General features: G+C 43.8%; 1 protein-coding gene across 3 annotated transcripts in view; it reads left to right on the top strand.

Annotated features, from left to right (window-relative positions):
* The window catches only part of dennd1b (DENN/MADD domain containing 1B), a 103,427-nt gene that overhangs the window by 11,871 nt on the left and 63,876 nt on the right, over positions 1 to 27,680 (top strand). For all 3 annotated transcript variants that reach the window (XM_053430362.1, XM_053430361.1, XM_053430363.1), the window contains exon 3: positions 9,198 to 9,241. In XM_053430362.1, coding sequence (XP_053286337.1) covers positions 9,198 to 9,241 — 44 coding nt within the window. The remainder of the gene's footprint in view (positions 1 to 9,197; positions 9,242 to 27,680) is intronic.

The raw sequence follows: 27,680 nt of genomic DNA, 5'->3' as shown, positions 1-27,680 counted from the left end.
ACTACAGCATTAAACCTGAGTCGCATGTGAATTGTGGAGGACATGGACCTAAAGCTGGGACTACAGCCAGAAGTTAATGGGTCCAACTGTGTGTGAAAGTGGGTGTAGTTGTTATACTATCATGTCATAGCTTGTGCTGTCACTTGTTGGCTTTGCACATTTCAGTTCCAGTGAGACTCAGAGGAGGTGCAGTATCAGTGATGCATTGTGACTAGTACAGTTGATTTTGATTGTTGACGATGGTAATAATTAGGCAATAAGAGATGTTTGTTTTTACATTCTTATTTGAATTTAGATCATGATGCTCCTTGATTCCAGCAAAGCATCTTGTTCTTGGTTTGCAATTAAAATTACATCGTTGAAAGTGAACACAGAAGTAATAGACATTTTAGATTGAACCTAAACCCTTGAAGCCACTTAGATAAAACTGGAAAAAAGGAAATGGAGAAATCAAATAATAGATTGACCTGCACATTACTTTTTTCGACCCCTCCCTCAGTGACTATCACAGAAAATCCCCTCAGAAGTTGGTGTTCTCTAAAACTTCACTCTTACATTTTTAACTGAAGCCAGTTGAATATTTGGAAAATGTTTGCATCAAAGTATGTTTGTTTCAGTGGTTGTAAAGTATTTGCCCTGTTTTTTTTTCTGTTCACATTTTTCCACCGTCAGTCCTGTGGTGCATTGAGACCCCTGTGAGCGCGTTTGTACGCTTTTAACAGATACAGATGTATTGTCATCCCTGTGGAAAGATTGGCTGACTCACTGGCTGTCTGCCTGCCTGACTGAGAGCTGTCTGTCTGTCAGCCTTTGCATGTGAACTTCAAATCACAGCTCTGCAGCACCGAGCATGTAGCCGCCAAAGGCAAGGCTTTACACTGTCATCAGCACCACACGGCTGCCTCTGGGTGCTGTGCCATATGACATTAACTGAGATCGATCCGCTCCACACCTCAAGGAGCTGCTGTGCTACACACAGTGTTTTCTCTGATGCTGCAGCCACCACCTCAAAGACAAGAAAAGGAACTCTCTCCCAAGCATATGTAACTGTCTGACAATGACCTGATCTCCAGCTTTTCTGAAACTTTTTAAGTCGTGCATCCCCAAAACAATATTTTGTCAGGCTCATCAGGCAAAGGTGCCTATTCTGTCACATGGGACGTCAGCACAAAACTCACGGATTTCTTTTTTTGACAGAAGAGCTTCAATAACAGTGTGCAACCATAACAAATAGTCTCTGCCCAGGAATAAAAACAAATCGAAATTATCTTTTATAATGACCTTGTTTTGGTCGGCGCTTGTTTCTTTGTCTGTTTGTTATTTCGCAGGATTATGCAAAAATGACTGGACGGATTACCACAAAAGTTGGTGGAAGGATGCAGATCCAGGAATTTCTTTTCACTTTCTTTAACATTGCGAGATGGGGTGTTTTCCATAATTTTTTCATTTTGATTTCTCAGACAATAAGGAATAGATCTGGTTCAAAAAATGTTTAAAGGACGGACATTTATACTCCAATAAATATCTGGATCAAGTAAATATATATTTGGTTTCGTAAGGGCCTGTTTTAGTTTCAACATGGTTCAGCGTAAATAAAGTGAGTTGTATTGTTTGAATAGGTAATATTCATGTCTTTTTATGCATATTAGATTGATAAAAGAGACATTAATTTACTATGCCTTCGTAGATGCTGTTATTTGACTGAAGCAGATGGTTGAACCATATGGAAAGAATTACATGAAGAACATCCAGCCAACAACTGGTGACGGAATCACCGTTACCTGTGCTGCTGCGAAATATCCTCTGTATTTCTCCATGGATTTGGGAAATAAACATCTAGATCAGATCTGGGATTTCCGACTTTGAATTATATCTTAGATTTTGGTTCACATCCCTGCCTTAATGGAAGAGCTCGATTTCCGTGGCAGCTGCACATCATACAGCGTGAAGAAAGTTGGAGAGTAGTCCGTCTGGGGAGATACCGGTTTGTTTTTCTTTATCTTAGGAGGCTAACTCTCCCCCAACAAACATGCTGTCTGTGTGTTGGATTGAAGATGCAGTCATGCGGAGCTGTTGTTTGACATAATGTTGGACCAGTATGGAATCTGACTGGGAATATCAGCGTTGATATGTGGTGATACACAGAGGCTGTCACAAAGGTTGCATCCATATGCTGTGCCACTCACTCGTGAAGCTGTGAAATTGGGTTGCATCCCAACTAGCCTGGAGACAGTATCGCTTTCACTTCTCTCTTTCTGCGTCCCTCCCCACCTCCTCTCCCCCTCCTTCTCCCTCTCTATCGCTCTCGCTCTTTTTCTCAGCTCTTCCTGCTGAAGCATTTTTCCTCATAAAGCCGCGAAGACGGAACAACTAATGTGGCATTAATAGGGTCACATCATCACCATGCAGCTCTTTCTTTCTTCTCCTTCCAGTGAGGCTGAGGCAGTTGTTTATCTTCTTCAGATGTAGCTGAAGAAATGGCTTAGAAATCCCCCAGGCCAGCATCTCTCACATTTGAAGCCTGCCAGTTGATTTTTTTTTGGCTGGTAAAGCAGGCTCTACCTTAGAGGTTTTCTTTTTGTTTATTTAAAATCTCAAGCTAAAACTGGAATTAAATTGTATCACTGCTCTGCAAATGCAGACCTGTTTGCAGAACGAATCTAGATCTTTGCTGTGATATATTTGTCACTTTTATAAGAAATGCGTTAAGAAATATTCTGTTTGAGTGTTTTGCATTAGCACATCCTGTTTCGTTTGCGATCCAGTAACCAATTTGATATCAAACGTAAATGTCTTCTAATTTAATTCAGGTCTTTCACGGTTTCTGTCATTCCCAAAGCCTCATGTTGAACAACATAGTGTGACAAATCAGTATTAGTTAACTTGAGGACCATATCATCGTTTAAGAAGTTTCTCTTTTCTCCAAACCTTACTAAATCAGCATGAAATGTAATGCCATTTGCAGTGTGCAATCTGAGACTTGATGGGCCAAGGGGGGGAGAAGGAGTTTTAAACGTGTGTGAGTGTGTTTTTCTTTCTGCTGGCTTTTGAAAGACCCCCGTTAATCTGCTTACTCCTTTAATTGTGAGTGGAGGGGTTGGGCCTCCTCCTGGCCAGAATAAGGCTACTGATCCAGAAGTAAAACGATGACCACCACAGTTATTCCTTCCCTTAGGTTGTGCAGCCCCCCAGTCTTCTTTCGCCACACCTCGTCTCCTCCTCCTCCACCATTCCCTCCCTCAGAGGGAAGAAAACCCCTTGTTCTGACAATAGACATTTTTTGCCATATGTTGGCTTGACATCTTCATCAGGTTCACAGCAGGTTACCTTAGTTAACTTTCACTCCACTGCCTGATGGGATTTTCTCCCTCTGTTTCTCCAATCGGCCCAGGCTCAAAGTCTAGACGGCCTCCGAGGCAGGGTCCTTGCAGCCCTGTGCCCACAATGGCAGTATTGTGGATGGTTAGTAGCGGTAGCTTCCTCCCATTACAGCAAACAGGCTAGTGCTAAAACAATGCTTTTGTCTGGGGGCATGTGAGGGGGGCCTAATCCACTACATACTGTGAAATAAATCTCTCTGAGAGATGAGAGAGCGAGCGAGAGAACCAGAGTGAATGAAATCATTGCCAAGGAGGTTAGAGTGCAGCAGTTTAACCCCTGGCCAAGAAAGAGGGAGGAGAGGAGGCAAACGGAGCGAGAGAAAGGAGGAACAAGGAGAGGCAGGCACTACATCCCTTCATCTCTGGAGCACGGATGGAGGAGAGGGGCTGCCGGTGGCTTTCACAGCCTCTCTTCTCACCAGAGGAACTGCTGTTCACCATATGGGATTTGGCCTCTCTTAACAAACAGGCCTCCTATTCACTTGCAACACACATTCAGTCGTTCATGGAATAAGGTGAAAAAAGTGCATTTTTATGCCTTTAGAACATTGGATGGCCATGAGGGCTCTAAGTCTGTGTTTGATTCAAATAGTATAGAGAATTATAAACTAGAGGCTTTCATCTAAATGTGTATTCACACTGGATTTAGGGTTAGGCCTTTTTTGTGTTATTCTGAAGTCTCTCTCAGTGTTGCAGCCAGAACCACGTATTCAGGCCACTGTTATTGAGCTGCTAAGGTGATCCTATAGAAAGACTGCACTCCCACAGTGCACTCTGCTCTGTGGGTGTGTATCATGTTTACCATACGCTTTTCCCGGCAGTTTGAAAATTCTATTTTTATAAAGCTTGACGTCGTTCAAAGAAAGTAAGCGAGTTGGATCGTACTTTTGTAGGTTAGTGACAAAATGGCTTGAAGTTGAATAACTTGCAGTGCAGCGTTGGGCAGTGTGCGCTTCCTGACAGTAGTGTTACGTGCCAACTCTTTTCTTCAAGCCAGCAGCATTAGGGCAGCATTAGGAATGACATTCTCTGCCAACAGCCTCCTTTTAGCCTACTCAGAAATCCCATGAAGCATAGATTTATGCCAGTAAGATGAATATGCCAGTATTTTTCAGTTTTTTTCAGCCTACTTGGAAGCGCCGTGGAGAACAGATTTATGCAGAAAAGTGAAGAAATGAAAGATGAAGGGGTAGGCTTATTTGTTGTTCCTCTCATGTTGCGGTGCAAGCGTTCCTCTCTAATTTATTCTGTTTAATCCCGTCACGTTTAATGATCCACCTGTGAAGGTAGGAAGGGAGTGGTGTCAGCTGAGAGAGGAGAGGTCTACCTCCCACTCTTACACATCCATCCATTTCTTCCCTCACTTCATCCTTCCTCCTCCCACTCCTTCCCCATTGCCCCGCTCTCAGTTCCCAGCACCCTTCACCTATTAACCCGCCTCTCTCCATCCTCCTCCAACATGTAAAGACAGGTGTCTTAGGAATAGCCAAAACATTGATTTTTGACCATCTCCACCCCCCCTCCCCTGTATCTGTGTCACGGCTCAGGGCTGCTTTCATGTTGCCCCCGTCGTTACTGTTGGAGGTCACCCACGCTTGAAGCCCTCAGGGATCAATGGACATGGTACTGTACAGTAAATATTCAATCCCGAGCTTGCCATGTATCTGTAAACACGCATGCACACATTTGCACGCAGACACACTAGCACTTTGCACGGAGACCAAGGGGTCGCCGCCTGAGCGCGTCGTCACATTTACCCACCTCCATTTCCTGGGGTGTGAATGGAGGAATCTGATTCTGGATAGGTGATTTCAATTCAATTCTCACCCTCAGGATCTGTTTACGCTCCACCGGGGTGAAATATGCTATAGGTTGGCCAGTGGCGTCACATCAAATGGACACTTTTTATACTGCTTGTAACAACTCTTTATAGATTTTGTCAACTGTAGGAAATACAATAAACACGTTTTCAATTGTTTGCATTTTTGGGGCTTTGGTGGACAAAGGTGAGGAGGAGGCTGATGGGAAACAAATCCATGTGTTATGCAGGCAGGCTGACCATGGTGTGCCTGAAAGATTTATTGGTTGATAATAATCGGCCGATATGAGCCGTTCACAGATATTTAGGTTTAGGTGTTAATTGTTTGTTTTTTCTTAATTCAAGGTCAATATATTTGATTGTATTTGTGTTTAAAAAAATTTTTTAATAAAGTCTACGATTTAACTGTGAAATCATGTGTCTACCATCAGGGATTGACATTTTATAAAATCATTGCCAGGTTTTAAAAACATATTTATTGGTATTGGAAATTGTTAATCCCTTATATCTATATTGGCATAAGGCCTCAAAAACCATTTCAAACTGGCTTGTGTATGTCAGATGTCGGAACCTGACGAGGATCAAATATTTGTGTGTATTTCATGTACTCATACCTGCAAATGTCTTGGCTGATGTCTTCTAGGGCCCCTGTGGGTCCAATTTTAACTGACAGCTTCTATCGTCTGTTGCAAGAAGAAGATGTTTTATGACCTTGTGGATGAGTCAAAACATTTATAAAGGCCGAGTGCACTTGTAAAAGATGTGTTTTGAAAGATCACAAAAAAATCCTCATCCTCAGAGGTGGCAGACTGAAATGTATTGAGCATAATCTCTACCCTCCACCTCAAGCATTGACAAATTTGGATGACATTTACACAAAGCAATTTATGAGCAGGTCATTTTCACCTGAGATACAATTTATGTGCTCGCAATAAAATTGTTAAGCCATTCTGCATATTTCATAGTTGGCGTTGCACAATTGAGAAATGAATTGCATTATATTTTTTGGTCAGAGTTGCAGAGCTCTTTGTGTGTCTGTCTGTGTGTCAGTGTGTGTGTGTGTGTGTGTGTGTGTGTGTGTGTGTGTGTGTGTGTGTGTGTGTGTGTGTGTGTGTGTGTGTGTGTGTGTGTGTGTGTGTGTGTGTGTGTGTGTGTGTGTGTGTGTGTGTGTGTGTGTGTGTGTGTGTGTGTGTGTGTGTGTGTATGTTCTGTGTGTGAATGAGGGGAGGCTGGATTAACCAGTGCAGGATCTGTCATGGTGACATTTGTGTCCCCTGGCGGAGCAGCAGGGGTCCTCTTCACCTCTGTAACCTTCAACTTACAGCCCCAACTCCCTTCAGGCTCCCTCTCGCGTCCACCACACGCCCAGCACGTCTGAAGGGAGGGGCATACAGACACAAGGGAGCGTGAGGCAGCCACAGAGGTTGATATATAGGGAAAGAAAGGTTTTGGAAGATGTTGGGGATAAAAGCAGCATGTATACGCATAGAGAGGAGAGGGCATTAGGCTGAAACGGGCTGGAAAAACAAGAGGAGTAGGTAAAAGTATAAAAACTGAAAAAGAGTAGCCAAATGAGTGGCAGGGAAAGGTGGAGGTAGAGCAGAAAGAAAAGAAAAAGAGCCTGTAGAAGAGAGAGGAAAGTATACAGGATTTCTTAAGCTTTCACTGTGTTATAGAAAACCTAAGGAGTAAAAAAAAAACTATAGGCATTAGGCTATTTATCACACTGAGGGAATAATATCCCCCTAGTGCTATAATGGCTGGAACAAGAGATAAATGAAAGACGAGCCATATAAATGATTGTATTTACAGGCGATACACAGCGACATTATACATTTGTCTGGTGAAAACGGAGCCCACTGCTTCAGCTGTAAATTTGAACACTGCCGTCAGGATCGTCTGGAATGTGGAGAAAAGTTTTTCCCTTTGCTAGTAAACCTTCTCCGTTTTCAGACCTCTGCACACCTGGCCAGTCTCTGCAGAGGAGCCAACAGAGCTGTCAAAAGTTACCAACACTGGGTACAACAAGCCAACCCCCCCCCACCCCCCCCACCCCTCCTCTCCTCTGTACCTCCCGTCCCCTCTCCTCTTCCTCTGTCCTGTATCATTGTCCGACAGCAGTTCCCATCCTCTCACCCAGTAAATCGGCATAAAATAGCCCCTAACTTTGGCAGATCATAGGGTTGGGAGAAGGGGGCGGGGGGCGGGGGGTGTAGGGGGGGTGCTGGTGGATGGAGTTGGGGAAAAGAGCTTTGGGCTCCGGTGCCTTTTTTTTTTCTCTCTTTCAAGATGGGGCCCATGAAATTATCCAACAGGATTATGTAAGCCATCATGGATTCTGCTGCGTCCTGTCATGCGTTGGTACATTGTATTACCCCCCCCCCCCCCCCTCAGGCAGCCTGCCACTTTACAAGCTTCTCTGCACACTGTGGTGCTTTTGCATATCCTCTTTACTGCTCCTCTCGTCTGACTTTAAGCTGTTTATGTTCAGCTTTTTGAGCATATGTGTAGGTTAGGATCAAAGGCAGATATAACCCTTGTTAAAATGGTCATACAATAATCAACCTCATGTTTTACACTTGTTGAACTCGGTTATTATGTTTTCTTCCAGAGTATCACTGCTATCAAAAGGTTTGTTGCTCACAGATAAAGAAGTCTGGTATGTTCATGAGCCTGTGGGCCTTGTGTGTGTCCGAGACGGTGAACCTGGCATGTGAGAGCGCGTCTCTTCAAACCCTCGCTGTTCCTGTGGAGGTCACAGGGTGACCTTGCAGCTGTGGAAACCATGTTTACCAGAGACCCCTGTGTTCAGGCTGTGGCTGGCTGGCTGCTTCCTTTTAACCATATTGTATAAGCCTGAGTGTTTATTATAATTTTTGGAACATAGCTTTCAGAGAGATGTACACATGTTGCACAAAAGCAATCGTAGGCTGACTGGTTACTACAAAAGATCAAATGGCAATTTCTTGCAGTTTGATATATTTATCCTCCAAATTGGACAGTTCCTTCTCTATTTTAATAGTAATAATAATAATAATTATATCTTTATTTATAGAGCACTTTTCAACGCAAAGTACAAAGTGCTGCTTCTTTAGTGAACAATACTTGTCATCACATCCAATAATAAGAGAATATCTGTTTATTTGCTATTTGATTTGCTTTTATTATTAATATAAAACATTGATACATACAACATTTTCTTTCTTTGCCTGGAACTGGTTATTTTACTGTAGATTATTTTGTTTTTTTTTAACTAATCAATTAATATGTATTCTATTGAAAAACACAAACAGAAATACCCATCACAATTTATCAAAGCAAATAAATTGTAGGCTTTTTATCTTAGAAGCAGCGGAAACCCTTAGTGTTCAATTTGTAATGACATTTTTGAAGCTTTTGAGCTCTGTAAATCGAGTCACACTATAGTGATATGTTATTAATAAGTGACATAACAGTTAGTTTGCAATATCAGATAGATTGTTAATTTCCTGTCAATCTACAAATCGGTTAATGTACTTGGCAAATCCTGCAGCATTAATTTGTTTGCTAAAAAAAAAAAAAAATCACAAACCCCTTCACAACCGCTATTATAATAACAATAATAAACCTTTAGCGAAGCATTTGCCTCATTCCAGCAAATATCCAGGCTTGTATCAATGTACGAATAATTAAGGGAATAAACCCGAGTATATGTGCTGATGTGGCTTTCTTAAACGCGCATGATTTGGTGTATAATATAAGCTATCATATCTACACTGAGGATATAGATTTGCATATTTACAGCACATACAGCCGAGACGCTCTCGCTCTTGTCTTTCAATGTGTGCGCTCGCTCTCTCGCTTTCCGCGTGTGTGTGTGTGTGCGTGCTGCGTGCACAGACTCGAAGCAGCCACCCTTGCCCCCACCCCTCTCATTAATATGTATGTGTTCTGAGGCAGCTAGCGAAGACGATGTGTTTCTCACCAGCTGATTAATGCTGTCTGTCAATTACCTCTAGATCCAACCGTGCTGTGGAGCTTCCCCCAGGACCACACAGACCAGGTTGGAACACACTCTGCTTTTTCATACTTCTCTAACTCTCTCTCTCTCTCTCTCTCTCTCTCTCTCTCTCTCTCTCTCTCTCTCTCACTCGCTCCCCGTTACAGACAACCTCCACCTTCTCCTCCTCTCCCATCTCCCTTCCCTTTCCTAATGCCCTTCCTCACCCTGCCATCCTGTGGTAACCTCCCCCAACACCTAACACCACCACTACCACCACCACCACTACCACTCTCCTCCTCATTCCTATCTCTGCTTCCTCTCCATCTCTCGTTCTCTGGCTCCCTCTCTCCTCCTCCTCCTCCTCCTCCTCCTCTCTCCCTCTCTGTCTCATTGTACGTCTGTTGCTGGTAATGAAAAGCAGTGAGCAGGTCTTCAATAACCGACGAATCTGTAATTATCATGCAACCGTGACAGGAATGCACACCTCTGTTTTCCCCGTTTCTCTCTCTTTCTGTCTCTCTCTTTTTGTATCACTTGCTTTTTCTCTCATTGTCCTACTCTGCCTGCTTCCTTTTGTTTCACATTTATAGGTTTATCGGATTCATTTTCAATCTGAGAGCAGCAGTTTTGCAGCACGTTTTGCCACTCTGTTCCCGCTAAACTAAATACTGCTGGGTTCTCTATACATGCATTGTATCACCTAGTAATCTGTATTGATGAGGACATTGTTTAAAGCATAATACCAGTATTTAACAGCTTCAACTGCTATCCATTATAATAACACTGTACTCCCAAAAGAAATAGCTAAAGTCACTTTCCTGGGAACATGGGAAAATTGCTGCACTTAAATATGAATGTGCAAGTAACACAAGCAGTCAGATTGTTTACAGTTACAGGTTGTACACAAGCAAACAGTTATATAATCTAATCTATAATAATCTACTTAATTTTGAGGTGAAATATAAATGAAGTCTCCCAAATGCCTATCATGGGTAAATATAGTAGAGGTCAAAGGTTAAGTAGATAGTCTGCCTGTAACGTGCAACGGATGACACTCGTTCAGTCACGGAGGGCTGCCAATGCATTTCCATAGCCGTGTGTCCCACTTCCACTTCCAGTTGATGAGGTAAACATAACACTGCACAATGAAACAAAGTAAATAATTGTCACATTAAATATAAAAATGTAAAATGCTTTACTTTTTTGCACAAAGATGAGTTTAAAACCTCAACCTTTATTCAAGTGCAGGACAAGTCTTAACATTTAAAGCAATTGATAATGTGACATTTATAGTGCTAATTATAAATACCGACACATATATGAAATATTTTTTCTTAACACAATTGTTTTGGCATATCGACCATTCCTGAGTAAATTGATTTAAAAATTTGGTTTATAAATTTTTTACTGGTATTACATTGGTATTAGCTGAGTTAAACTGTATTGTTACGTAATGCCTAATAATATAACGTAATGTCTTTTTTTGCAGAACAGTTATTGTTTGATTGCTGGAGTCTATTCCTGTCTGAAGTCACTGTAGCTAACTTGTGTTAACACTAATAGAATTTGTCAAAACCACTGTTGTCATGAAGCTGAATCATTAGCCAGTCTTATTTCTTATCTGCCGTCTTTGGGGGACAATACATTTTTTAAATTGGATTTGATATGCCTTTTATTTAAAAGACCCGATCTTTGCTCTGAGAAAACTACACAGTCTCAGCAGGGTGCCTTTGTTTTAATCTCTGGCTTCACCTTCAAAGCACAACGGTCGAGATCCAACTTGATAAAAACAATCACAGCGCCAATCTGTATTAATTTCTACGTCGTGCTTGTCACTATGTACTCTAAATAGATTTGACTGAATCATTCTCCTGTTGTTGCTCCAGCGTGTGGTGACTCCATGACACCTGATCTCTGTTGCCGTGAATTCCCAGGCAGTGAATGTGCGTGTGATTTTTGCACCGACACTTAGATTTGACAAAAAAAAAAAAAAAATAAACACACAAAACGTGGAGCGAATTGTGTCTGTGCCAAGAGCAGCCACAGGACAAAACGGGACCTGGAGCAAAATCACTGGACAGATGACTGCAGCAGCCCACGAGGGAGAGAGGGGAAGAAATGCACGAGTAAAAAGAAGAAAAAAGACACTGAGGGAAAGACAACAATATGTGCGTAGGCTAACTATTTCTTAACACAGCAGCCAAGCCAGCGAGTTTAAACAGCTCTCCTGCCTCTCTGATCCACTTTGAGGAATAAACGGGCTTGTAAAAAGATGCTTCAGGCAATGTCTGCCTGCCCCACAAGAACCAGAGCATGCTATCAGAGTAAGTGGTAGAGGGAGTGAGGGAACGAGAGTGTGAGCAAGAAATTACAGACTTACAGAGGTAGGCACAGGAAATGCTAGTGAGGGAAGACGGGTAAAAAGAGCAACTGAAACCAAAAGAGGTGAAGGGGGGGGATATAAATAGTGTAAACATAGTGTATGAGTTGACATGAGCCTGTCTCATCCTTCTCTTCCAGCATGTCTTCTTTTTTAGCCCCCCCACCTCCTCACTTTTCTTTCATTCTGTTGTCAACCAGATCGTTTGTGTGGATAAGATGGCCCTTAAGATGGCTAGTTAGCGTGCTGTGTACAGAGGGATTGGCCCTTTCCCCCGTATACATAAAGGCTGTATTCACGGGCCTCATTACCAGGATTAGGGCTCCTTTCCTCTTTTGTGGGGCTGTAGGCTGGAGTCCTCTGTAGCCACGGTCGCCTGTCTCTCTCCGCGGCCCGAGCTGGCCAGCATATGGCAGCAGCAGCCAACAGTCTCCGTCGAGGGGCTCAGAGCTCAGAGCAAGGCCTCCTTTTGTTTAGGCCGTTATTGTTGCTCTGCGTAGTGACATTTGTAGGCCGTAGGATCGGGGTGGAGGGGTTAGTCTACCCCAGGGGAGAAGGGGAGAGAGAAGGAGACAGAGAAGCGAGAGAAAGAGAGGGATGGAAGGAGGGGGGAGAGGCGAAGACATGAAGACAGACAGGAGTGTGGATTATGGAAATATGAATTGATTTTTTTCTGTTCTGTGGTAGAATAGAAAGCTCAAAGGAGAACAGACTGCAGGCTGGCTGGCACGCCGGGGTGGTGCTGGGGAAATATGAAGTGAGAGGCGCTTGCTCCCTCTTTCTCTCTCTCTCTCTCCTCTCCATTTCCTCTCTTTTTCCCCTCCTGCTCCCCCTATTCCTCCCTCAGCCCCAGAGACTCTTGATGCCCTGGTCATCTGCAGATGCCACTTGGAAAGAGTGGGAGAGATGGAGGGGAGGGGGGGGGGAAGAGATGGAGAGAGAGTTGGCTAAAGCATATATTTGAATCACAAGAAGGTTTTTTTTCCCCATTTTTTGCAAATGGAGCAGACAGATGGAAATCTGTCCGTTTCCTCTCAGATCTCATCCCAAAGTTGTGGAAAAAACACAGTAGGCAGAACGCACGCACACACGCACATACGCACACACTCACAGAAAACGATTCTGCCAGTTAATCCTAGCTAACCACAGCGTGTTGCATATAAGGCCCACTTCTCTGTAGAGAACAGAAGATAATATGATAAACACTCAGCAAGTTCCACAAACGGACAGAAGACCATTTGAAAACTAAGAGACTGTGAGAAACTCTACAACATTTAAAAATGTGAAGTTACTTCTCTGTTTCTTAAAGTATGCCGCACCTCTTCCAAGTGTATTAAAGAAACTTATTTTAATGCTTAGAGCCTCCAGCAATACACTTTTTATTTGTTTATTTAATGTTTTTGTTGTCATTTTGTTCACGTCTCGTCTTTCTGTTCTATTTAATTAGTTTTGGTCTTTGGTTATATTTACCATGTCATTGTCAGGTTCTGCCATTTAGCTAAATCATCAAGAAACATTTTTGAGCAGTGGTCAGTGATATGCTATAAAGGTGATGGATCTCCACTTCCAAAGATGTAGTTCACATTCAAAGTAAAACCACCGTACACGGGGCACCAGCCCGACCAGGTGATCTAACCAGTGTCCTACAGTTAGGCACTAACCATAGGTTCAACCTTCAGAATGAGAATTTACATCATTGGCTTGCATTAGTTTACTCAGGATTTTGTGGGGGGAAAAACATTGAATGACAGGCAGCTCTGCAGAATAAACCACTTTTTACTACTGCGGTGAGCTGTAAAAGCAACACAGATTGCCCAACATCACACATCCTGGGGGTAGATGGGGGACAACATGAGAAGACTTCTACCCCTGTCAGCCAAGAGAAGAAACCTGAGGCTGCTGTAGACACACACTCACCAAAATTGGTCAGTTCAGGACCTCGTCTGATGAATCAGGGTTTCTGCTGAGGCTGCAAATGATAGTGTTAGAATTTGGCATGAATCCATGGACCCAACCGACCATTTGTCAATAGTCCTGGGTGGCTGAAGCCGTGTGTGGGATGTTTCCTTGGGCCTTAATACCAATCAATCATCAATTTACCATCTGCTAATCGCCACTTCCAGCATGATAATGCACCATTTCTTGCACATTCCTTTCTTACAGTTTAGAAGCAGCTTTCCTCCCTCAGTACATTTGTATATCATACATGCACTCACACGCATACAAAAAGAGATAATGTTGTTTTTGCTTCCTTGTTATGGTTCATTCTGTTGAAACCTCTTATAGCTCCTAATCTTTCCCCTATTTTTCACTCTCCTCTTGTTTATTTCTTTCTCAACTTTCATGCCAATTTCTCTATTTTTAACCTACCCTCCATCTCCTCAATACCCTTTCTACCACTTACTCCCTGCATGTTTATCAACCTCCTTGTTTCCAAAAGCCTCATTTACAATTTCCCCTCACAAGCCAATGTTGCAGGAAATAGCAAACTACACACACATTTATTTTTCTAGCAGTCTCGTTGGAGCATAATATCCAGAAAGAGATAAAGGAAAATTTGAATTATGAATAGATTTATTGCAAGGTCTAACTTAAGTTGATGTTAAGTCTCTATGGCCATTCCACACATTTGAATAAGGAACCTTCGATATTCCTGCTGCATACTGCATCGAATTGACCACATAACATGCTGTTTTTTATTTATGCCAAGGCTACAGTAGCTATGATTTGATCCTAAAAGGAAATATCTTTGCTTTGATACACATGCATTGCTATGTATAATTAATTTGTCATATTAGATGCATTGCCGGGGCTCAATGTTGTAATGCACTGTTTGCTTTTATTGTTATTGAGCAGTTTTCTTATGACTCTGTAGATTGACTACCATGCATTTTCTTATTCAACTTTTATACTGTCAAAAAAAATCCCTGTTCACGTCTACTCAAAACCTCACTGTGTCATCGGTGGGACAGAAAGTGAGGTAGGGACAAAGAGAAAGAGAGGCAGACAGTCTCTGGAGGCTTCAACCTTTGTGAAGCCTCGTGTTGCTCTGACGCCATGCTCCATCAGGGCAGGCTGCCTGACATGTTGTGATCGGTGGCCACAGCTCTGTAGACTGGCTCTGGGTAGGGGATGTATTGAGGGGACTCTTTGGAGGAGAGGTCAGGTGGGCGGCTGAGGGGTCCCGTGGTCTGAGGGATGTAGCTGGGGGACATGATTGGTGGATTTCAGCCCTGAGGGAGCTCAGTGTTGACCTTGGGGAGAGAAGTAAAAAGTGGGTAAGAGTGTTGGTTGAGAAGTCCGTAGCAAGGGGCCAGGGATGCTAACTTAAAGACAATGACATGTAGCCCTATTGAGACCTTATAGGGAGTGGAATAGACATGTTGTTTAGGAGAAGGGGCAGACGCAAGGGGAGGCAAAGGAGGAATGGGAAGTAGTGGGGTTTGAAAAGAGATGTATGAGATAAAGTGTGACAGCTAAGGTTGAAGGAGGTGAAAAAGTCATGATATCGATGTGCTAGACATGTAAGAAGATGAAAGGAAAGTGAGACGTGTTGAATTACAAAACAGGAACGAAATTGTGAAAAAAAAAATGGAGGACCGCAAAAGTGAGTGGGTTAGTTTGGCTGTGATGAGACTCAGAAGTGTGAAAGTTTGAGGTTTTTCTTTACGGGAAGTGTAAATTCGAACGGCCTCGAGGTCTACAAACCCAGCGATAAAGGATTACAAAAATGACACATTGTCCTTATTCTAGTCACTTCTGCAGCTTTTGACAAAGTGGCACATTTATGTGTGAATACAGGGAATTAGTAAAATATTAGGTGATATACTCAATGACATATTAATGCAGCATATTGTAAAGTTCATGTAGGCTGAGTGCAGTTGACAGAGGAAGGCAAATCTGTCAGACTACAGGCTTCACAAAGACAAAGCCGTCTTCCCCGCCCATCTTCCAAACAGATAGGAGACAGAAAAGCCGTGATGCTCTATGGTGAGCTGTGTGAGTATTTTGTCAGCTCTTTGGCTGCTGCTGCAGCCAGTTATATGAAGCTGTAACAGCTAGGTGTAGGGAACTGAGAGATGAAAAAGATGGAAATTCATGCCTTTTTTGTTTACGTGTGTGGAGAAGTGTAGGCCTGAATGTGTGCGCCTATGTGTGTATGTGTGTATTTTGTGTGTGTGATGTCTCAGTGTGACACGGGTTCTCGTCTTTCCCCTTCACTGCACCCTGACAGCAGTGTCAAACAAGGCCTCATATGATCTGTGTATGTCTTTGAGAATATGTGTGTGTATGTGTCTGGGTTGATCGTGTTTTTATTCTTCTTTCTAACCCCTTTCACCTCAGATCCCTGGGGTGTTCCAGGGGTCTTGCCTAATGGACAGTCTCGCCCCACTAAGCTGGCCTTTCTCTCGGGCACTGAGCTGGACGCCTAACTAGGGCCCTTTGTTGCTCATGGGTCCTGATTGCGCTGACCTCTGGGCTCTCTTCCTGGGAGAAGAAGGGTGGTGGAGAGAGAGGAGGAGAGCAGGGGAAGTGTTTTTACGCCTGGTTGCTCACATCTCTCCACTATCGCCCAGTGACTGGTGAAAAGAAAGCAGTGGTGTGTTTTGGCAGCAGTGTAGAGAACCATTGGCTGCTTGTCTTTCTCAATCTGCTGGTGGACAGTCATGGTTTCAACTATAGATGCACCCATCCCAAAAGTACCTCATCGGATAAGCCAACAGCTCTTTGGTACAAATATGAGCTAAGCCAGTTCCTAGCCTGACAATGAAACATCAGATATGTGCAATATAATCCGTCCATCCATCCTTATCGGATATTATATATAGCTTATCTTTTAAAGGGTCATAAGGGGAGCTGCAGCCAATGCCAGCTGACATTGGGCGAGAAGTGTGATACACCCTGGACAGGTCGTCAGAGTATTACATGGCCAACATATGAAGACAACCACACTCACATTCGCAAATTAAGATGGTTTAGGGTCTAACCCCAACCTGGATGTCATCAAGCTTCGGAGGAAGTCTGACTACCTTAAGAATACCAGTGCAGACACATGGAGAACAAAGATCCTGGCAGAATCAGGAATCCAAAATGGGAACCTTCTTGCTGTGAGGCGACGTTGTTAACCATTGTTAAGAGAGATTTATGGGAAAAGCCTTAGCATCCTCAATCACCAATCAACAATGTGTGAGCTCTTCTAAGACACGGTTCCAGAGGCTTGCGGACATGTTGCCTCCTCCAATCAGACGACAAATGTGGCGCAGACTTACTAATTCAGAGGGTCTCCTGGTGAAGGTGTGCAGTGTGTGACCCCCTGTCCCCCAGTCAGTAAATGACTGCAAGACTCCCAATCACAAGACAGCGAGCCATGTTGAGCTGCACAGTGATCCCATGACTTTGAAAGTTGTGTAGTCTGAACTTGGCATAGGATGGGTAACTGGCGGTCATTCAAAAGATTCAAGTTTCTAGCATTTCCGAAATTGGAACGCTGGTGCTGGCACAGAGCGGCTGGGATGACCACAAAAAACAATAGATGAAGACAACCCTGCAAGAGAAAAACATTCAAGTTCAACATAAACATACACAGCTTTCATTCAAAGCCCTCTTTGATTATCAGAGATTCCAAAAAAGAAAGTAGCTGCTGCTCTGGCCTGTTTGAATTTTTTTTTTGAACATATAGCCTCAGTTAGGGAACAGAGATTTAGAAGAGGGAACAGGGACATGTGGTGAAACATTGTTCCACCTTTTTGTGTTTGGTAATGAAATATTGAATTCAACACCCATTTGTCAGAGTTGTGTTTTGCAATGAACATATGCTGACTGGACTTGTTTAAAGCTGCCGCACATATGCTCCCAAATGTATGTATATTTTATTTGAGAATGATGCCAAACTCTGTCAGTATCACGGCTGCCGTCACAGAGGAAGAAAGAGTGCATCTCCACTTGGAAACAGGTTGTCCCTGTCAGCCAGGAAGCTCATATTTACAGTATCAGATGCCAGACTTACCCGAAACCACACACTCCCTCTGCCAACAGAGCTATCACACCTACTAGGATGTGGCTTAATTGGCGTTCGCTACCCCATGCATGGCACGACCAGCAGCCACCAGCCAACGACAGAGATAGAAGCAATGGCAGAACAAATAGGGTGTTGTGTAAAAGGGGAGAAGGATGGAGAGGGAGGGGGAGAGGAAAGGAGGAAAGGAGGAAAGGAGGAAGAGGAGCGTGCAGCGATGACCTGACCCTCTCTGCAAGATTCCATGTACATCTGTCAATGAGACGTCCACAGCCAAATGTTTAGGAGCCAGTGTTGCACTGCTGCTCCCCCGCTGAGCGTCAATGTATACATTCTTTGTGCATGTGTGTGTGTGGTTGAGAGAGAGAGAGAGAGATTGTGTGTGTGTGTGTGTGTGTGATGCCATGTGTTAGAGGCAGGCCCACATCAGGGTTCATACAGTCGAGCTAAGCCCAGTGGGAGCTGAAAGCTTAAAGAAGGAAATCCCCCCCCGGCTGCTTCGCACACGCGCACACGCTCGTGCATTCTCTCTCTTGCTCTCTCTCACTCACCCCCCCCACCCCCTCTCCCTCTTCTCCTGGCACTTCATTAATGAAGCCCATGCTTGTATGTTTGGGGCATATGCAGCTCTCTTGGCCCAACACTACGTGTGTGTGTGTGTGTGTGTGTGTGTGTGTGTGTGTGTGTGTGTGTGTGTGTGTGTGTGTGTGTGTGTGTGTGTGTGTGTGTGTGTGTGTGTGTGTGTGTGTGTGTGTGTGTGTGTGTGTGTGTGTGTGTGTGTGTGTGTGTGTGGTTAGCGAGTGAGACATCTCCCCCTATCACATGGTAATATATTCAGTGGAAGATCTCGGCAGAGGCATAATACTGCCGCTCTCCCCTGTCTGAGCCCATCTGTGATATGTAGAAAGGACATCAGCAGGACAGGGTATTAGCACTGGAATAATGCACACTGTTATTGTTGACGCCACATACTTATTCTCCACGCAATATGCCCCCTCACCGACTAACATAAATACACCCATTGTGGAGAAAGCAGAAAATAAATGAGTGCTATACAATAGATGACATGTGTAGTACCCTACTGAAATGCTTTATTGGAGGTGACTCCAACAGCTGATAGATGGAGAACGAGTTTGGCACTGGACATTGGGGGTTAACACAAATTCGATAAGGACGGAAACTTGTGGAAGTTGATTTCCCGGTGATGATTCCATTGAGGAGGTGGATATAAGGTCTTAAAATGGAAACTTGTGCTGTTGCGTGGTTCACAGGAGGCCTAACGCAGTCTTTATTTTGTCCTTGGTGTAGGCAGCTGTGATTTCCTCAAGGGTCCTAAAGTGCAGATTTGAAAATGACATGTATTTTCAGCAAGGTTTCTTCTCGCTATAGAGGTGGCACATACACAAATGAATATAAGAACACGTATGCCTGTCAGGTGTTGTCATGAGCTTGAAGAGGCCAGAATATTAGTCTGCCACCTTCAGCACCTCCTGAAGAACAGCTCAGACTGTTGTCAACCAAAATAACCTCCGTCACCAGAGGAGCTCTGCATCAGAAGGGTCAGCGTAACCCGAAACTCGCGGTGGGGATTAAAAAACATCCAGAAAGACAAAACTCCCTATTTCCCTGTCTCCCTCTCCTATCAGCCCGGGCGCAGTGAGCAAGAATGTGAAAATGTAACGCCCCCGTGTCAATTTAAAAGTGCACCTCATCGGCTCCTATACCCCTCCACCTCTCCCTATCACCCCCCTCTCCGTCTTCCCACTCTCAAGCAGCTCTGTTGCTTTGGTCCAGCTCTGAAGGCCGTTCTTATTACCGGCACAGAGCGCAGGTCAGAATGGCAAGCCGGCAGCATACTATTAAAGCCTAATGAAAGGAATCTCTGCAGGGTCTGGGGTCTGAAGCGGCCAGAGGAGGCTGTGCCTCTGCCCATTGTTCTTCTGCTTCTCTCCTCACTATTCTGTCGTGTTTTTTTTTTAATATCCCATCTTTAAATCTGACTTCTTTTCTGTCTACCGTCTGTCACTGTCTTTGTCTCTCTCACTCACTTTGTCTTTTCCTTTGTCTTGTTCTATCTCATACTCTGCATCTGTTTCACTCTACCTGCATTTTAATCAGATGGTGTGTCTCAGATGACGTTTTCTCTCCTGTTCATTTGTCAAGCTGTGTGCTCATATTACATTACATTACATGTCATTTAGCTGACGCTTTTGTCCGAAGCGACTTACATTTTTAGTACACTCAACATTTTATGAGGGGCCATTTTTTAGGGGTTCAGTATCTTGCAAAATACACTTTGGCATGCAGATGGGGAAGAGTGGGGATTGAAGAATCACATTGATACGAATTGAAGAATAAGAAATGAGGTCACTGATTCCCCCCTCGACAGGAAGGTTTGAGGTTAGTGTCACCTATCAAAGTGTTATCCTACAATAGAGACAGTTATGTCTTGTAATAGAGGTAAAAGTTGCCCTGCAGTGGCTCCCTTTTCAAGAAATATATACAGAAAATGTATCGTGTAGCTTTATCATTTAAGTGATTTGGCCTGATCAAAGTGCAGTGATGTGGGTTTTTAACTACAATATGTCTCATGCAACACTTTCCAGGCATCAGCATGCCGGCGTTTATTTTATAAGGACTGGAAAAAATGGCATTGTTTAAGAGCTGGTAAACATTATCGGAAGCAGAAATTGCTGGTATAGATTGTTTGATACTTATAAAGCAATGGGTTAATATGCTGTGGTCTATACCGTTACAGGAGGATGTATGAAAATGTATGGTACTATATTATATGGTACTTTGTGTTCCTCTCAGCAAAACAGAAAGCCCTCATCACGTAATAGGTTGCAATGCTAACTTTTATATTACATTTCACAATGTCAATGTTTTGATTTTGGAATATCTATTTTGGAAATTAACATTTAAATTCCACTAGTTTAGCATCACCTCTGGTTTCGGTCCTGGTTTATCAAAATATATCTTTCCTTTTTATTGACCTCAGTGCAACATCGACGCTACACCTGAGGATTGTAAACTCCACCAGCGGACAACCACTTCCATCGCTCCTCTGATCCTCTGTCTTTCTGTATTCATTCCTTCACTCTTTCTCTTATTCTTAATATGTTTGCCTCTGTTATTTTTTCAGTCTCCACAGTGTCTGTCCCTCTCATGGAAGTATCACTTCCTGTAACCTTTGGGTGTCTGGGGCAGTTTTGTGATTACTGAACAAACAGGAAGTTGTCCGGGAAGTCGTTGATCACAGTATATTAGAACAAGACTAACTCACTCCCCCTTTCTCTTTAAAGTACTGATAATCGTCTCCCGTTCAACAGTTAATTTGGTGCAAAAAATAATTTATGAGTGATTTGAGTCTGACTTTTTGTTTTTATCAATTTTGAGCTCAGTTTTTATCCACGATCGTACGAGCCTACCCAATCAAGGTTTCATACCATCATACATTTTTATTCTGCATTATTTATTTTATTCCTCTCGCTCTAAAACCAAGGCTCAGCTGTCCTTGTGCCTTTACACATTGCAAATGAATGCATATCCATGCAAATTCTTAAAAAAGAAAGGCTGAGAATTTGAATATTTTGCTTAAAGCTGCACCCAGGTCGACCCTGCCATTCGGCATTTGAAAGCAGTGTGTCTGTTTGAATACTGAGGATCTCTCTTTGTCATGTTCGCCAGAGGGGCTGGGTGAGCGAACCAGCACCGGCAGGATGGGCAGAGATCGGCTGGCTAGCTGCACACAGACAGACTAATTGGAAAAAGGGGGGCGAAAGGGGGGACGAGGGGTGTTGGTAAGGGCGAGGAAAAGGTGGGGTTTGCAGGAAGGGGGGAAGCTAAGATGACGACAGGGGGTTTAGGAGGGAGGTGAAAGAGGACGGAGAATGGGGGGATGTAGTGAAGGAGGGAAGGACGAGAGGAGGTGATGAAGAGGGCACGAGAGCGTGCGGGAGGAAGAGGTGAAGAAAGGGTGAGTGGAGACACTGTGGTTTCCAGCGCTGATGTGTTAGTAGCCCTGCTGACTATGTCATTATACTGTTGAAGCGCTGGCTGGATACCCAGGGTTCCCGCCTGCTGCAAACAGCTGTATCCTCCAACTGTGCTTGGCTCATATGGATGAGAAAGCTTCGTAAAAAACAGTTTTCTTTTCGACCACATTTCGAACAGGAACTGAAATCTCGAGTATCGAAGCAAAGCTTTGAATCCACCAGGGCAGTCATCTATCGAAGGAAAAAGTCATATCGATGTCTAGTCCTGAGAAGGGATATTATACATTTGTGTATAATGTGAAGTATGTATTAAGTCAACCACCCAGTGAACTTTTATGAAATTGCACCATGGTGTCATCATGTTGGATCGTGATAATGATTTAGTGTCACCAAGAGAGTTGTGTAGAGGAACCAGTAGGTGTTTCTGCATTCCTTAAAACATGTGCAATGTAGCGTTCTAAGCTTAAGGTAAAAATAAACAGTTTGATAATGATAAACCAAAATATCTTATCTCAAGATCCATGCACCAGTAATTCTTTGAGACATTTAAGCAAATCTTATGGTCTTCCTCTGAAGTTTAAAGATTTAGAAGGGCAGGACATGGGCTTTATATACAGATGAAAGACACGTCTCCACTTCCTCCCAAACGCGGCCATCTTGCTCATTTGGAGCAACAGTCTGTGCTGTAGCCATCAGGGAGGATGGAACCAATGTGTCAAGGTCCCATCGATACAAGTACTCACACAAGTGCTTTTTTTGTTTGATCCATAATCCCAACCACTAACATGGAGGAGGCAGGTTTTATTACCTGTACTGTAGTCAGCCTCCAGAGGACGATTCAATGCTTTGGCCTCATTTATGGGGAGCGGCCATAGTGTCCATCTTTATATAAAGTCTATGATGCAGAAGCTTTGTGCCCTGGACTCTTTATGTTGCTTGACGGGTAATTCTTTAGACCATGTGGTGTCATCCTCGTTACCTTTATTCTGCCAAGGTGACTTATCTTACTACAGTTTCATATTTTACCTACATGTTATTAAGTGTGCAGCAGTAAGCCTATACCTACTTGATAGTAGTTTAATTATCGTGACCAAGATAATCCCAAGAATACCATATTCCATAATATTTTGCATCGATTATGGGTTAACAGATATTAGCTTTAGATTATATCCATTATGGTCAAGAGGTTGTTCAAATTCGAGCAACCTAATTCCTGGTTTGATACCCGAGTCCCCTGGTGGGACTATAAATTGTCGAACAGATGCACAGATGTGTAGCTTACTGTACCATTATAGATGTTTGAATGTGTTTTACTACCTTCCCCAGCGTTTAATTGATTCCCATTCATTTCCATATGGTATTAAAACATTTTTTACTTACAAAGACTTAACTCGAGTCGGGTCATTCATAGCAGTGAACATCTTGTCCGCATTATTCAGAATTGTGATATTTTCTGTGGTAACGCAGGGCAGGCCATTCAAATCAGCCTGCACTTACAACTGCATTACCAGGAAATAATAAATTAACTTTGACAAAAAAAAAACAAGAGTGGACACAATGTACACTGTGATGGATTATACAGTGAAAAAGACATTCAGACATATAGCTGACAGCAGACAGTAATGTAAAGTACATGTGAATTGTAGTAATGGGTTAACGCATGTATGCAAAAACACGGATAATAGTTCTTAACAAAAATCTGCTTCTAATATTATAAATACCAGTGGTGCATTTACAAATCTGCCTGACACCAGCCTCCATTGCTCCTAAAACTACATCCTGTATAAGGGGCTCCTGGGGCCCGGCTGCACTGAACTAGGTTGAGTTACACTGGGTAGCTAGCTAGATTGATCTGGCTGCAGTATCCAGGGGAATATAAAGCAGGGCAGGGGCTTAAAGTCTGAGTCCCCCCAGGGAGGAGTCCTCACTGCATGGGGAGAGGGGCATGAACTGAGCTGCTTACCCCCCCCCCCCCCCTCATCCCTCCCTCCTTCTGCCGTTCTGTCCGTCCACTGAATGTCTTCTCCGTCTCTGCCTTCCTTATGACATTCCCTCCTGTCAGTCTCTCAGTCTGCCTCCATCTTTTTCTCCTCCTTGTATTTTATTACTCTTCGCATTAAATTGCCCTTTTACTCCATCCACACTCCTTCCCTCCTTTCATCCACATTTTCTCTACAACACTCCTCTCTCTCTCTCTCTCTCTCTCTCTCTCTCTCTCTCTCTCTCTCTCTCTCTCTCTCTCTTTCCTTTATATTTGCAGGCATATGGGAAAGTGAATATTGCTCATGAAGTTCACACCCAAAATGAAACACCATCAGGTCTGGTGCTGAGTTCAGTATTTAATCTGCCTATAAGGGACACATCTTTTTTTTCAAACTGGTTAACATCATTCTGTCCATGCTATGATGTTAAAAGCTGCGTTCCCCCCCCCCCCCCCATTTATAGTGATGGTGAGTGGCCAAGAGGGGAGGTGCATGTGTATGTGTGTTCGAAACAGTCAAGCTGAGCCCACACAGTATGATCTACCACGTGTCAAATCCCCACAGCGCCTGCTGTGCGCCTCAACCATATATAGCTTAACCTGCTACAATTACTTCTAAAAGAATCAGGGTGCAGCAGGAATAAAAGTGAAGTTTAGGCCTGTTTTTTTTTTAAGAGTAGAAACGCGGGAGTGTTTTCCGCGTGCTGCAAAGTTAGCTGCTTCTCCCTGCTGTACCGTGCTATTCTGCTGGGGCATGGTGCAAAGCTTGACGCTGCTGCTGCTGTGTGCTGCTGTAGTGTTGTGGTGCCGTGATAGCAGGATCGTCCGCTGGGGGAACCCAGAGCGTTCTGTCTCACTGAGTGATACCCCTGTCTCCACTCACGATAAACAGCACGCACAAACTCCCTCACATACACATACACCAGTGTCTGCCAACCCCAGCCTAGCAGCAGATTCCTCCCTCTCCCCCCCACCCCCCACACACAAAGCTGCAAATATATTAGCTGCCTCTTTTTCTTTTGTCTTGAGAAAATGGCAAGCAGGGTGTGTGTATGCATCTGCGTGTGAGGTGGGGTCCTTACTGTACATGGTGGTAGAACACCCCCTTTATGCCATTCCAGTTTAGATATCCCCATGGTATTTGGCCAAGGCATGCAGAGAGGGAAGCGGAAACTGAGCTTCAGATGTGTAAGAGAACCAGTAAAGGCTCATTTATGCTCAACGTTATTTATATATATATCTATATATATATATATAGAAACGAATCCAGATGGCGCCTTCTCTCAGTTCATTTTGTCCATACTTATGCACACAAAAGTTCCACCTTTTTAAAACTGCACAACGTCTACAAGAGGTACATTTTTACGAAATGCTCCTCCATCGCCATGTTTGATGGTGGAGGATGTTTGTCACACACTGGAAGAACATGGGAACTTCCATCGTTTGAAATTGATTATTTAATTTAAAGGGAGCATTAATGAGGGAAACAGAAAACAGACTGACAGATGAGTTGCGTATAAGATAAACATGGTCCCTGTGTCTTTGATTTTCACAGAGGGAAGGTGTTGGACCAGAACTAAATTTGAGATCAGTAAAAAGGGTTGATTCATCCAAAGTACAAAAAAGTTTCATATTCACTCTCTCACCTCTTTTGGTGCTATATATATAAAGTCATGCGGATCATTTTGGTTTTACCTGAGGTATTTTATATGTTTTGAGATATTAGTCCCTGTGGTCTCTTTGTTAATACCACCACATTCTGCCAGAGACATAGACCCAATAAACGTGTTTGACAGTAAAGTCTGTGGATTAGCCAGAGTAACAGAGATTTAAAAGAAAACGTTGCCCTTAAAATTTTGTTTTTCAACTCTCTACTGAAATTACTTCTCTTCTGACTCACTTGTGATGGGATGGAGGCAGAAATAAAGGCCATGAACAGCCTATTTGCTTGGCTAGATTGCACTTTTTTGGTAGTTTGGGTGAACTAACCCTTTAATTAATTTGTTGCATTACACATTTGACAGTGCTCTGCAGACTGACAGATGTTTAGCCTTGTTGACAATGGTTCTTTAGTCAGGTTATGTTTTGGGCTGCGTTTGCTCACAGCAGTTTCCCTTCAAAGCTTTTATAGATTTTCAATAGTACATTAGAAAATGTACTAGTGGTTAAATATCAAGGCCCCATTGCATCATCAGAAAAGTGTCATCGTATTGATCTCAGTAATATTTGAACAGAAATTATTTGACTATCAATAAGATGCTATTGGGCGCCCCCCATACGGAGGCTTGAGTCCCCCGCAGTGACTGTAGGTTCAGTTCTGATCCTGGTTTGCTGCCTGACTTACTTTCTTTGTCAAATGTGAGAATCTGATTCAAAAACTGTGAACTTCATATCTTTAGGTTTTGGAAATGTTGCTCTAAAGAAAACCATCAACAGATTATTAAATAATTGCAGCCACAGGATCTGTCCCACAAGCCTCAGCCTTTGAGTCTCTTAAATGACTAGACAGTAGATTGAAAATGTGAGGAAGATATGTGGTGCTTAGAATGTAAAAAAAATACATATATATATATATATATATATATATATATATATATATACAGAAGATATCTGTTGTCAGTGACACATTACACACATACAGACACACCACTTCCCATTGGTCCTGTATGAGATCAGAGTCCCTGCAGGCCCTCGGCTGTCACTCAAACACAGATACCTGATGTGGGCGGGGCTGCGACAACTCTCAAATCTGGCAAGTCAAATGTTTTTATTTGTCGGGAAGGCAAGTGCCTGTGTGTGTATGTGTGTGTGTGTGTGAGAGAGCGTGTGTTTGGGTTTGTGTGCCATATGCAGTGCGCCAGGGAGGGCTCGCTGGAACATATTGGTGTGCGTACATGGTGGTTAATAATAGCAGCAAACACATACAGCGATGGCAGCTCTGATGTGTGTGACAGATTTTACAGCCGCGCACACCGAGACGCAGGCCCACACATGTACACACACACGCACACGCACACACACACACACACGCACACACACACACACACACTCTCACTCCCACAGCAGAGACGGAGACCTCCTCTGCCACCGAGCCCCCATCTTTGTTGAGTTCTCAATTTTATCACAGATCCTCATAAGTAAAAACAACCACTTCCCACCCACCCTGCCTCGCCTCCCCGACCCTCCCATACACCCCATATGTGGCAATGTGCACACACAAACATATAGCCGAGTCAAACTCAGCTACCCACACACACACACACGCACACACACACACACACACACACAAAAAATGCATACAAATGTACATCTAACATCTAACCACTCTCTCACATTGAAAGCACAAAGTCCTTGAAGCAGGCAGGCACTCACATACTGTACATCACACACTCAAACGCACACACATACATAGGACACACACACACATATACACCCTCAGCCCCCCCCCCCTCTGTCGTAGCTCATTGTTGCCTTAGTCTGCTTGTCTGTTGTGATGGTTGTGTTGTGCTTGGGTGGCAGCTTTACGTTTTTGATAAGGAGGGGCAGGGGATTCAGTGACTGCTCCCCACGGCGAGGTCTTAGCAACAGTCGGCAGCAGCAGACATCCAACCTGTCGTCCAGATCAGTGTTTGGGGGAGGCAGTGAGAGAGGGGGAGAGGGGAGGGGGGGGGGGGATGGTGGAGCATCTCTCTCAGCTTGGTCATCTCCAGTCAGAAAGAAGAGACAGACCTTGGGTTCAGCAGCCAAGCTTGGCAGGCGAACGAAAGAGAAAAGAGGTGGACGGCAGGAGAGGCCAGAGCATAGCAAAAGAGCCACCCAGTCCCCAGGATTAGTCAGTGAGTTTGGCAGAGCCTGCCCAGGACAGAGAGAGAGAGAGAGGTAATAGAGAGACAGACGGCAAAAAGGACCTGGTGCCCGGCCTCTATTCTGAGCCAGAGAGACGAGGAGCGACAGACAGAGCTGGGACCCGGTGCTCGGTGGCTGTGTGGCTGGTCTGGAGTGGCTCACCCATATGGTGCTCCGCTCTGCTCCTGCTCCCTGTCTAAATCCATATGCCGCTGGTGGAAAGGTGCCCCTCTCTCCCCTCCTCCCCTCCCACCTCGCTCGAAGAGCATGCAGACCCT

The sequence above is a fragment of the Pleuronectes platessa genome, chromosome 9 (assembly GCF_947347685.1).
Source record: "Pleuronectes platessa chromosome 9, fPlePla1.1, whole genome shotgun sequence".
Taxonomy (NCBI): Eukaryota; Metazoa; Chordata; class Actinopteri; order Pleuronectiformes; family Pleuronectidae; genus Pleuronectes; species Pleuronectes platessa.
This window is presented reverse-complemented; position numbering and strand designations above follow the sequence as displayed.